At 43.4% G+C, this 12495-nt stretch overlaps 1 protein-coding gene across 1 annotated transcript in view; it reads left to right on the top strand.

The window, feature by feature from the left end:
- The window catches only part of LOC310913676 (contactin-3-like), a gene marked incomplete at its 5' end in the record, with an annotated part of 76117 nt that extends 65470 nt beyond the window's left edge, over positions 1 to 10647 (top strand). Inside the window, 7 exons of the mRNA XM_083869291.1 lie at positions 337 to 407; positions 1586 to 1820; positions 2822 to 2937; positions 3572 to 3758; positions 7390 to 7502; positions 9560 to 9728; positions 10289 to 10647. Of these exons, the coding sequence (XP_083725417.1) occupies positions 337 to 407; positions 1586 to 1820; positions 2822 to 2937; positions 3572 to 3758; positions 7390 to 7502; positions 9560 to 9728; positions 10289 to 10392 (995 nt within the window). The 3' untranslated portion in view covers positions 10393 to 10647. The remainder of the gene's footprint in view (positions 1 to 336; positions 408 to 1585; positions 1821 to 2821; positions 2938 to 3571; positions 3759 to 7389; positions 7503 to 9559; positions 9729 to 10288) is intronic.
- Between the last annotated feature and the right edge of the window lie 1848 nt (positions 10648 to 12495).

The raw sequence follows: 12495 nt of genomic DNA, 5'->3' as shown, positions 1-12495 counted from the left end.
TCTCTTCCAATGCAGGTCATCCACTTGAGTTCACTCTAGAAAAAGTAAACAGTTGTCTCCAGTTTTCTGGAGTTCCTAAACCCAGCAGACATGGTGTGACCTGTGAGCTGCTGAGGTTCTCCAGGTGCTCAGAGAAACCCCAGCCTGGCCCAGGGAGAGATCAATGTGGGTCAGGGCTGGGGCTTTCCAGTTCTGCCTCTCCTACTCCAAAAAACATTTATTTTACCCTGATTGCAAAAGGAGTGTGAATGTGGGTTAAACTCAGAGCGTGAGGGTGATGTGGTGTGTTCTCTTGTCTCTACTCTGTGCAGACATCTCTGCCTTTCCTTCCCACAGTTCCCGAAATTCCCCCGTCTGAGGTCAGCGGGGGAGGAGGCAGCAGATCTGAGCTGGTCATAACGTGGGATGTAAGTTTGCTGGGGACAGCTTTTCTTTACAGAAACTTCTTTCTCTCTTTTCTCTCTGCTCTCTCTGAGTGTCCCTGGCTGCAGCAGCTCCTCCCCTGGGATGTGCCCGTGCTCTGTAGGGCTGTGTGTGGTGTCAGCCCTGCACACTGGCCTTGGTCTTTCACTCCCTGTGCTGGATGGAAATCCCCTGGGAGTTCAGATTGGCTGGGATTGCTGCTCTTCTCAAACAAATGTTAATGCTGAAAAGGAGTCAGGATGACAGGGCAAGAGGGATGGTAAAGCCAAAGAATTGGGCTTTGCAGTGCAGATCTGCAGTTCTTGCTTTCCCACCATTAAATCTGGATGCTAACCAATACACTTTATATGATGTATCCCTTTTTTAATGATTTAAAGAACTGTTAATATTCTCTTCCTAGCATTGACTGCTCTGTGTGGTTATCTAATCATAATCACATCAGAAGGAGGTTTAAGCCACTGTATGAAGCTGGTATTGGATTCTCTAATAGCTGACCAAGCAATTATTCATTTTTTATGAACTGTGGATTGATGAAAGAAAAGTTGTATTTACTGAAGAGTGTCTTGAAGCAGAATACTTAGTGAAAACCAGAGATCATACTTGAAAGTTGCTCTCTTCTCAAAATACAAACCTTAAAAAAGGTTGAAGGGAGCACATTTTGCTCTGCTGTGCTGTGGGATTATACCTTTTTCAGACCCAGAGATGGGGCAGCTGAGAGGCAATTTAAAAACTTTTATTCCATTTTCAGACTCATATGAAGGGTGAGACAGTACAGATGTTACAATTCACTCCATAAGAATCAGAAGCTAAACTGTTTCCTAATTAAAATACATTATAAGCATTTTTTGGCCTATCAGCTTTTGCCACACAATGCTGTAAATACCTTAAGGTAAATCATCTAAAATTATCCCTGGTGGGTCCTACAACAACGCACCTTTCACAGTTCTACTTCTCCAAAGTATCCAGTCTTGTTTCCTTTGAGAATCCTCTCCAAATCCATTTCCCACATTGTACCAGAGATTCGGGTTTGATGATAGGGGTTGATGACAGGGTTGAGCTGAGGGTTTGATGCCAAGCTCACTGCCGACATCACGCCCATGAGTCACATCCATGAGTTTCTCCCTGCCCAGTGTCCTGACAGCCCTGTGCTGTTGTGTCCCAGCCCGTCCCTGAGGAGCTGCAGAACGGGGAAGGGTTTGGGTACGTGGTTGCCTTCCGGCCCTCGGGCACCACGACGTGGATCCAGACGGTGGTGACGTCCCCCGACACGCCCAGATACGTCTTCAGGAACGAGAGCATCCTGCCCTTCTCGCCCTACGAGGTCAAGGTCGGCGTCTACAACAACAAGGGAGAGGGGCCCTTCAGCGCCGTCACCACCGTGTTCTCGGCTGAGGAAGGTACAGCCTCCAGCCTCTGGGGTTTTTGTCTTCTTTTCTTCCTGTCAGAGCTGGGATTGACACATGGGAGATGCAGTGTTGGTGTTTGGGCTCGGTGTTTATTAGTTCTTACCTATAGCACAGTCATGAGTTGTGAGCTCTAACTAACAAGGTAGAAAATGGAGGAATGGATGGCTCTAATTCTTTCCAAAGTCTTCACAAGCCTAAACTATCCAATAATGAGGTGATAACTATATTATTTATACTTCTAACCCAATAACTGACCATCTGAGGTCTGCTATATTGACGCTTTCACCCAATTAGAAAAACCTACATAAACCCATGAAAAAAAAGGTGAAAAAAGGACTTAGCCAAAGCTCTAAATCCTCCATATTGCTTTATATAAATTACTGTGTATTAAAATCTTAAACTCTTAAGTTTTTCACCCTGTGGTATCACACAATTCTGTTTAAACCATACACCCACAACCCCAGTGCTGTCACTCAATTTTGGGAGCCTGTTCCACGACCTCAAGTCAAATGCAGTGTTTGCTTGAGGGTCAGTGCCTTTTAGCCCAGAAAGCCTGAAATTCTCAGCCTCCAGGGTTCCAACAGAGCCACCCCAAACCCTTCCAGCAGCAGCTCAGGGGGGTGAGGTGGGTTGGGATGAGGAGCCAGGTTCAGTCCCACAGTCACCCCAAACCCTTCCAGCAGCTGCTCAGGGGGGTGAGGTGGGTTGGGATGAGGACACAGGTTCAGTCCCACAGTCACCCCAAACCCTTCCAGCAGCTGCTCAGGGGGGTGAGGTGGGTTGGGATGAGGAGCCAGGTTCAGTCCCACAGTCACCCCAAACCCTTCCAGCAGCTGCTCAGGGGGGTGAGGTGGGTTGGGATGAGGAGCCAGGTTCAGTCCCACAGTCACCCCAAACCCTTCCAGCAGCAGCTCAGGGGGGTGAGGTGGGTTGGGATGAGGAGCCAGGTTCATTCCCACAGTCACCTCTCCCTGGTTGTTTTCCCCACGCAGAGCCCAGCACGGCCCCCTCAGGAGTGTCTGCCACCAGCCTGTCCTCCTCGGCCATCCAGGTCTCCTGGACAGCCATTCCCTGGAAGATGAGCAATGGAAGGCTGCTGGGCTATGAGGTGAGTCTGTGGAAATCAAAATGTTTTGATGAATCAACCCTGTTTGTTAACTAAAACCCCACTCCTCTTTGTAAAGGGCCATGGGGCAGGAGGGTTGTTCAGTCTGCAGCACAACCACAGAGAATCTCCCCAAATTTTGCTCTTCCTGTCCCACCTACAGCCAGAAGGAAAATTTTTTTCTTTGTTAAGAAAACCCCACAGAACAAAATTATTTTTTGCTTCTTATGCTGATAGATAGTCATGTGCCTGATGTAACTCTAAACTGACAGTTTTTCAGAATTGCATTTACTTTCAGAGAAACTTCTTTGTAAGGTACATTTTTTCTGAGCTTAGCTTGTTTCCTTCTTAATGAAGTAATGGTTTTCCTCTTGTCATTCTTCAGTTCAAGCAAGGTCTAATATTTCAATTGCCTTTTTCCTGCAGTCACACTGAAAAGAGCAGCAAGCGTGAGAAGCAGATGGATAAGAATAATTTATTTTTGCACAGTAAACATATTCCTGAAACTTTAATGTATTTCTACCTTTCTCAGCTGAAGTAAAAAAAAAAAAAAAAAAAAAAATGCACTTAAAAGAGTTGAGTGGGTCAACAGCCCATTCCAGGCAAGATTTAAATGGTTTTGGTTTTTATCTCCTAGGTCAGGTACTGGAATAACGGCCAGAAAGAAGAATCTTCAAACAGAGTAAAAGCAGCAGGGAATGAAACATCAATAAAAATCACGGGGTTGAGGAGCAACTTGGCTTATTTCACAGCTGTGCGTGCCTACAACAGCGCCGGGGCTGGGCCCTTCAGTGCCACTGTCAATGCCACCACCAAAAAGCCACGTGAGTACCTGTCGTGGTTTGAAAGCAAAACGAGTGAGAAGCTCTAACTCAGAAATACAATTTAATAAGAAGAAAGGTAAAAAGGTAAAAATAAAATCAATGCAATAACACAAAAGAGCACTGACAGAGTCAGAACACACCCTGAGCAGGGTGGGGGGAGCAGTCCAGGTGAGGGGCTCTTCCTGAAGCAGTGATCCCACAGAAAGGTCTGGGAGCTCTGCTCCTCTGGGAATCCAGTGGCTCAGGGCTGCTTGTCCTGTCCCAAATCCCAGATTCTCTCCAGGTGGGAATGCTTGGCTCCTCCCCCTGGGCATTGGGAGCATCTCCCAATGGGATGAGGAGTCGTGCAGTGGCTCCTTGATGGCCCATTAAACAGAGAGAGCTCCTGGAGGGAGTTCCCTGTGAGTCCTGGGCAAGGCATTGATGGGCCATGAGCAGAAGAGCCCAAAGGAGGGGCCTGGGAAAACACTGCCCCACCTGGTTCCAACAGCTCATGGGGATGGGGATGGAATAAATACTGTGTGCACATCCTACACTGCAACCCAGGACAGTACCTCAGTTTGAAGTGGGGACAGCCACAAATGGGTGGCAGCACTTTGGAGGGGAGAGAAAAAAACAAAAACCAGTGGCATTCCTGGGAGTCACAGTTTTGAGTGGCATGAATTTTTATGTGGTCAGATAAATCAAGCACAGAGCTTCAGCAGGGTGAGTAAAACACAGCCATTCCAGGGGAGCCCAGGGAAGGTCTGTAATTTCTGCACAGAGAATTTCTGATGCTGCTAATGACTGGGAGAAATTGAAAAGAAAAATCTCCATTTAGAAGGGAAAAAAAAAAAGGAGAGAGACTTGTTGAATTTTTCAGTGTTCCATAACATATTTATAACCTCTCTGGGGCATGGCTTTTGAAATGCAATGAACCTCATGGAGTTCATGCAAAACAATCCTTCATGTCCACTGTTTCCCCCTGAACAAATTGCACACGAGGCCACTCTGCTGCTGCAGAGGAGAAATTAAGCTGGAGAACTGATTGTCAGAGGCTGCACTAATTTCTCTACAAGTGGAAATATTTTTAGTGTGCTCCTCCATTGTAGTGCAGCTTGGAAATCAGGGTCATCAGTCTTGAAGTGTTTCTGTCAGAGGCACAAGAACAGACAATTAAATCTGTCTGAAGGGTCAAATTCCTTGCAATAGTCATTAACATCCCCTGAGCAGACGGAGTTGCAGCATTAATATTATGAAAGGAGCTAGTTTATCAGAAATTATTGTATGCAAAAATGAATGTCAGTCTGCCACTGAGGACTAAACCAACTCAGATTTGCCAGGGTTTAAATGTATTATGTGCACAATTACCATGAACTGGCTGATCTGGAGTGACTCACTGCCTGCAGCCTGGACAGGACATGGGAAAAGGAATTTTTTTTCTAATTAATCAATTTTGTGGCTGCTCCATCAAAGGTGGTGGTGCCAGGCTGGTCAGCTCAGGGATTTTCTGTCCTTTTTTAGTGTGCCCCCCACTTTTGGGGTGTGTGACAGAGAGCTGGACAAGCCCCTGATGTGTGAACAGGATCTGCATCAGGCCCTTGGGCAAGTCACTGCTATTTGGAATAATTAAAAAGGAAAATTAAATGCATTATGTCCATAGATCTTTCTGCTGAATATGGAGAGCAAAACCATGTAATGTCAGTCTGAAGATTTTGATAAATTAGTTGAATGGCTGAGAGAAATAATTCTCCGTACTACCGCAGCAGAAAGTGATTTTTCATTCAAATGTGTGATTTTTAATCAATCCCGATTTGTAATTTAATTTGAGTATTTGTGATTGGTGTGAAGGATTTGCATTCCCCCACAGGACCTGCCAGGTACATCTCAGAAACTCTTGCCATATCAAGAAATACAAATAGTTCGGTTCAACTGGCAGGGTATTTCAAAATGGAAATTGAGCCTTTGACAATTAAAATATCTTTACTTTTAAATTTGAAATATGCATGTTTACAGCCCAGAATAACAAGTGGAGGTTTAAATATTGCTATGCAAAACGCCAGGTGGGTGGGGAAGACTTGCCTAAGTCGTTACAATTATTTCATCTTTAGGAAGTCTTGAAATAAAACCCAGAGTTGTGTCCATCAGCTGTTAATTCTGAGCAGTGCTGCAGTGTGAGAGCAGCTTTAGCACCTGAGAAATCCCTGCAGCTCCTTGGACGTGACTCAACGGATCAGGACCTGCCACAAATGAAGTCCTGAGCACTGATTGCTGGAGATTTTGGTGTCTGCAGCAAACTGAGCCTTCTGAATCCCACAGACAAAGGCTTAGAATTTTTATAGATAATTACTCTTCTTTTTTTTTTTTTTTTTTTTTTTTTTTTTTTTTTTTTTTTTTTTTTTTTTTTCTATGTCATCTTAATATTTTGTTGTGGATTTCAGGGATGACTCATTTCCTTTGAAATTCAGCTGTAATATCCCAGTGTGAAAACGATTCATACATGCTGTAACACTTCATTCTCAGGAGTGAAACTCTTTCCTCTTGCATTTACAAGAAGTGGTTATTATTAGAACATCAGGTTAAATCTTCCTCAGTACATAGAACAAGACAAATAGTGGGGGAAAAAAAATAGCTGTGGGTGGTTGGTTGACTTTAGAATATATATTTTTTTAAGTCTCACAGGGTTTTTTTTTCTATTTTTTGAGTATAACCAGGTGGATTTTGATCTGACTGCTTATGGGAAGAAGGCAGGGAACTTCTTGTGTAAAATAATTGAAAAAAAGGAGGAAAAAAACCCTCATAAGCACATGGAAACAAGTGTTCAAAACCACTCTCAGTGCTAAAAGCTGGAGCCTCCAGTCTCAAAGCACAGCTCAGTCCACCTAAGCAGCAGTTGCCTCCACTAGGTGACAGCAACAGTAAATTGTTTTCCTTAACTCATTTAGAAAAGATTTTAATCATTGATTTGTGTCACTGCAGGACCCATTTTCTGGGAAACCAACCTGAGGTATTTGAAGAGGTTTGTACTTCCCTGAAAGCTTGGCAGCTCCAAGGTCCAGGAGCAGGGCAGAGCCCAAAGTGTGCAGCTGCTTTGCAAATAACAGCCTTGGGTTGCTAAATGAACAAAAAAATCCTTGGCCGAAGCCCACTTTTGGCACAGGCTCAGCTCAGAGCCACAACTCAAGTTGGAGGAACCAACAAAAAAAAACACCCTTAAAATATTTTGCATAACAAACATCTTAAAGTAAATCAATATAGTGGGTAAATTTGAACATTCGCTGAGACTAAATTTGTCTAACGATCTATTGTGAAGAATTTTCTTGTTCTTGGCACTGTACTAAAACTAGAAATTGTCTGTTACCATCATTAGAGTTTGTTCTAATTAATCACCCGTGTCCTAAGGCACATGCTTCTGTCTGCCTGTATTGAGTGAAGGACCAGCAACAGATATTTCAGCTTCAGAAACAACATTTCTGTGCCATTCTGGCTTTTTCCTTCCTTCTGTTTCTCGAATTTAGCCTCTGAACCATGATGCGCACAGAGAGGAGCTGCCTGTGCATCCCCAATGTAATGGCAGGCAATTACCTGAGCTGCTGAATCAATCACCAGTGCCAATGAAATTAAAGTCGTGCTTTTGTTGGTGTGTTTGCAGCGCCCAGCCAACCTCCGGGAAACGTGGTGTGGAATGTCACAGACTCCAGGGTGATCCTGAGCTGGGAGGAGGTCAGAGCCATGGACAACGAGTCCGAGGTCACGGGCTACAAGGTCAGTGGGGGCAGAGCTGGGAACAGTCCACAGCTGGTATTTCTTTGTCTCTTTGCAGTGTCAGCCCTAAACCATTTCACTGGGGTCTCCTTTTTAGGGATTTTAAATTATATTCTAACAGTGTCTCACCATTAGCATCCCCTAATCCCTTTTCCTCCCCATGCTGGGCTTGCTCAGCTCTTGGGATCCCACCCACACCTGGAATTTAGAACTTAACCACATCCATAACACTTATTTTAAATGTGTAACAACCCAAATGGATAAAACTTTGAAATAAACCAAAAATATTTAGCCTGGTGGATGTAGCTTCCATTGCTGGCCAGGTGTGTTTATTATATTTATTATATCTATTATGTATAATATTATATATATATATGTGTGTGTGTGTGTGTGTATGTGTGCATATATATATATAATGTATAATATATATAATTTTTATATATATTATATATATAAATAATATAATTGTATCTATATATTATACAATAACAATATATTATTATTATTATATTATATATGATCACACCTATTAAACTGATATTTTTAAGCCTTTTCTCCTCTTGCCTGCTGTGGGACATGCTCATTTCCCTGATAGAAATTACACTGCTGCATCTGCTCTAAATCTGATCAGCACATGAATATAGAAGTGTTTAAATATAAGTGTGTATAAAAGAATAGCTGGGGATGGTCCTGATAAGCTCTGTACTGCTGGATCCCACATGATATATTCCTGAGTAAAAGATTTAGGGTGATAAAATGATTATTCACTGAGTTATATTGGCAAGAAGTACATGTTTGGAGCTTGTTCCAGTGTCCCACCACACATTATTTCATATTACTACAGTAAAAATAATATATAATATGCATTATCATCCATTGTGCCATTTTAAATTAAATCTGGAATAAAAGGCGTTGACTGATCAGAATAACCAGGTTGGACGAGACCTCCAGGATCATTGAGTCCAACCCAACCCAAACTTCAACTAAACCCTGACACCGAGTGCCACATCCAGTCTGTCCTTAAACACATCCAGGGATGGTGACTCCACCACCTCCCTGGGCAGACCATTCCAATACTTTATCACCCTTTTTGTGAAAAGCTTTTCCCTGATTCCCAGCCTATATTTCCCTTGGTGCAGCCTAAGGCTGTGTCCTCTCCTTCTGTCAGGGCTGCCTGGAGAAAGAGACCAACCCCACCTGAGCACAGGCACCTTTCAGGAGTTGTAGAGAGTGATCAGGTCACCCCTGAGTCTCCTTTTCTCCAGGATAAACAACCCCAGCTCCCTCAGCTGTTCCTCACAGGGTTTGTGTTCCCAGCCCCTCACCAGCCTCGTTCCCTCCTCTGGATGGACTCAAGCTTGATGTTTCCTTCTTCCTTTAAATGTAATTCCACCCTGGAATATTAACCAAAAATCAGCTCTTTTATCCCATCACTTCTAAAAGCTGGAACCTCGTGTGTTAGAGGCAGAGCAAGGGCAGGGCAGGTGCTGAAATCAAAAATCAACTCCTATCTCTCATCTCATCACTTTGAAAAAGCTGAAACCTGGTGTGTTTGAGACAGAGCAGTGGCAGGGCAGGTGAGGAAACCAAAAATCAGCTCTTTTCTTTAATCCCATCACTTTAAAAAGCTGGAACCTCATGTGTTGGAGGCAGAGCAGTGCAGGGCAGGTACTGGATCCAAAAATCAACTCTTCTCTCTCATCCCATCAGTTTAAAATAGCTGAAACCTGGAGTGTCAGACACAGAACACAGTGGCAGGGCAGGTAGGAAACCAAAAATCAGCTCTTTTCTTTAATCCCATCACTTCTAACAGCTGAAATCCAGTGTGTTGGAGGCAGAGCAGTGCAGGGCAGGTGCTGATATCAAAAATCAACTCTTATCTCATCCCATCACTTCTAAAAGCCAGAACCTCGTGTGTCAGAGACAGAGCAGTGCAGGGCAGGTGCGAGAACCAAAAATCAGCTCTTTTCTTTAATCCCATCACTTTAAAAAGCTGGAACCTCATATGTTGGATGCAGAGCAGTGCAGGGCAGGTGCTGAGGTGTGCTGTGTTGCAGGTGCTGTACAGGACCAGCAGGCAGAGCAGGATGGACGTGCTGACCACGGCGGGCACCACGGCCGAGCTGTGGCTGCGCCTGCAGGACGATTATCTCATCGAGGTCAGGGCCACCACCGAGGGGGGAGATGGCAGCAGCAGCGAGCAGATCCTCATTCCCAGGCTAGCCAGTAAGTCCAGACACTTTGTTTTCTCCCAGCTTGGCTTTGCTGCCTTTGTTGGTGCGGGGAAAAAAGCTAAAATTAATGGTTAGATGTTGTGTAATAATGTAATAAAAGGGAAAGCAATTAAAAGTCTTCATGCCCTTATGCATGGCAAGCTCCATTCTACTGAACTGGTAAATTACCATGTGAGTTGGTATTAAAAATGTTAAGTTTTTTACTTTTTTTCTCCTGTTATTTTATTTTTTTTAAACCATTACCTTGAAAGTAGACTCACAAGATCATTGAGGTTGAAAAAGACCTCTAAGATCATTGAGCCCAACCTTTGATCAAACACCACCTTATCAGCTAAACCAGAGCACTAAAACCATCCACGATCACTGCATTTTGCAAGACATCTCTGTAATTTTTAAATATTGCCTGTATTTTTTTTGTAGATCTCTAGATGCTTGTAAGAAAAAGAAATTACAGTAATTTTTTGCTTAGCATCTGGGAAGAGTAATAATGTAGCACAGCACATACTTATGCTTTCATTTAATCCTGAATTCATTTTTTTTCCTTTGTTACAGGTATGGATGCAAGAGGTTCTGGCCCATCAGTCTTGAGTACCTTCACTGTCTCCAGCTTCTTAGCAACAATATTTTCCTTGACCCTTAATTCCATGTTGTGCTGATACATTTGCGTTTGCTGGGGGAAGAGAAAAAAAAAAAAAAAAACTGGTTACTAAAGTGCTTTTTTTAAAAAGAAAACTGCAGTGGTTAATGCATGTTTTTTTCTTCTATCCTGACGTGTTTTTAAATTCTTTCTATTTCACTGTAAGTTGAAGTAAAAATACCATGTAAAGTTTAGCAAATCCTTTAAAAAGGAATCTAAAAATGCCTTAATACTTGAACCAAAGGAGTTTACATGTTCCATACTTCAGATACAGTGTAAGGGAGAGGGGGAAGGATGGCGCTGTGAGGTCAGGGCTGTGAGGGAGAGGGAAAAACTCCCATTTTTGCAGCAACCCTGAGTTGTTCTGGATCTGTTAAAAATCACATTTGGCAGGGGCAGGATGATATCAGAGCTGTGGCTGTTCCCAGTCCGAGGGTGACACAAGCACCCTGTGGCTGTTCCCAAGGCAGTGCCATCACCCAGGACTTGGGGTCATTTTCCTGCTGCCCTTTGTGGGAGTTGCTCTAAATGGAAAGAAAATCTCAAAATAAATCACAGAAATCCCATCTGGAGCAGGGCAGAGGCAGGGCCTCCACTGGTGCTCCTCCCAGCTGTGTTTGGAGGAGCTGAATTCTGGAATTCATTTCCTCATCTCCCCACCTCACCTTTCCTCACTAGATTCTCTGCTCATAACCAAACTCTCCCACCCCTGAGGCTGATGGGGTTTGCCCTCCTGCCAGTGTTCCAGGAGCTGCAGCCCCAAATTCTCCTGCTCATCTCTGCCACACTGCCCTGCAAACACCCTGAATTCAGACTGACAGTCAGACCTCTCCTTCCTGCTGCTCTTGAACCAGTTCGGAACTCTCCCACCTGCACCTCACTGCTGTCACACGAGGCTGGGAACTTCATGGCAATATTAGGATATAAAAAAATGATTCAACACCACTTCAGACTTGCTGTTGCAGAGAAATCTGTGCATTCCATTGTAGTAAAGATATATAAAGCCTGGTCCATTTGACTTCCAGGTGTGGCTTCAGTCAAATCAGCCTTTCAGAGACCTTTTAGAGCATCCCAGCACATGTTCACTTGACAAAGCATCTCCTCTTCAAAACTGGGTTTTCTTTAATTCCACAATACTTATACAACACATAGAACTACAAAGGGAGAACCAGGATTAACAAAATTATGGTGGCACTGTAGAAAAAAAAAAATACCTTGATATGCATTCAGCTGGCAGATGAGCTGCTGAACTCCAGGTGAGACAACGTGCTGCTGAGGAAAGCAGGAGCTGTATATACTGTACATAGAGAGCTATAAATGAGTTAAAAATTAGTTGCTTTTCCATGTGGCTGACCAGTGTTGTTTTCAGACACTTGCAAACAATGGTGGGGGGGGGGGGGTGGGTCATGGCAATCCAGGTGTTCCTAGTGAGTAAATAGTTAATATTTCATGCAACAAAGGGTGACTCTTTTCTCTTGTTTCACAAAATTCTAGTCCAGGTTCCTGTACTGCCCGTTTTTCATGCGCTCACGTTGTATTATCACTTGATTTCTAGTTCTATATCTCCATGAGATATGTACCCAGTACTTTGTTTCATATTGAAAAGGTTGAAATTTATCCTTGAACTTCCAGTTGTGTGTGTATCCTATGGTTATCTGTATGCATTCTTTTCTATGGCTCTAATAAAATATTTATTACATTGAGGGATAATAGAATATCTCCAAGTGTTATTGCTTGTTCCTGTCATATATTTGCACACGTTGGGGGTTTAATACACCTAAAAAATGGTTGTGCTCAAGCTCCTGAGCTCCACCTCTGCCTGCAGCAGGATGGGAAAAAATCCACCTCCATTTCTCTTGTTTCATTTCCCAGTCAGGCTGTTTCCTCTTCCCTAAAGTGAGAAAAAAACCCTCAATGTATTTATACTAAAGAAGAGTTAGGTTTTTTTATAATAAAATTTTAGTTTAGTTTTTTGGGGGGTTTTTATAATAATTTATTCAGTGTATCACTATTTAGCATTAAATTGCAAGTCCTGATGGCTGCTGGAGCTGCCTATTCCTTACCTGCTGCAGCTTCCCATAAAACCTGAGATTTTCCAGCTCTAAAACCTTTTCCTTGGGAG

This window comes from Zosterops lateralis (assembly GCF_965231275.1).
Source record: "Zosterops lateralis genome assembly, chromosome: 11".
Lineage (NCBI taxonomy): Eukaryota > Metazoa > Chordata > Aves > Passeriformes > Zosteropidae > Zosterops > Zosterops lateralis.
Note: the sequence above shows the minus strand (reverse complement) of the source record. Positions and strands in the feature narration are given on the sequence as shown.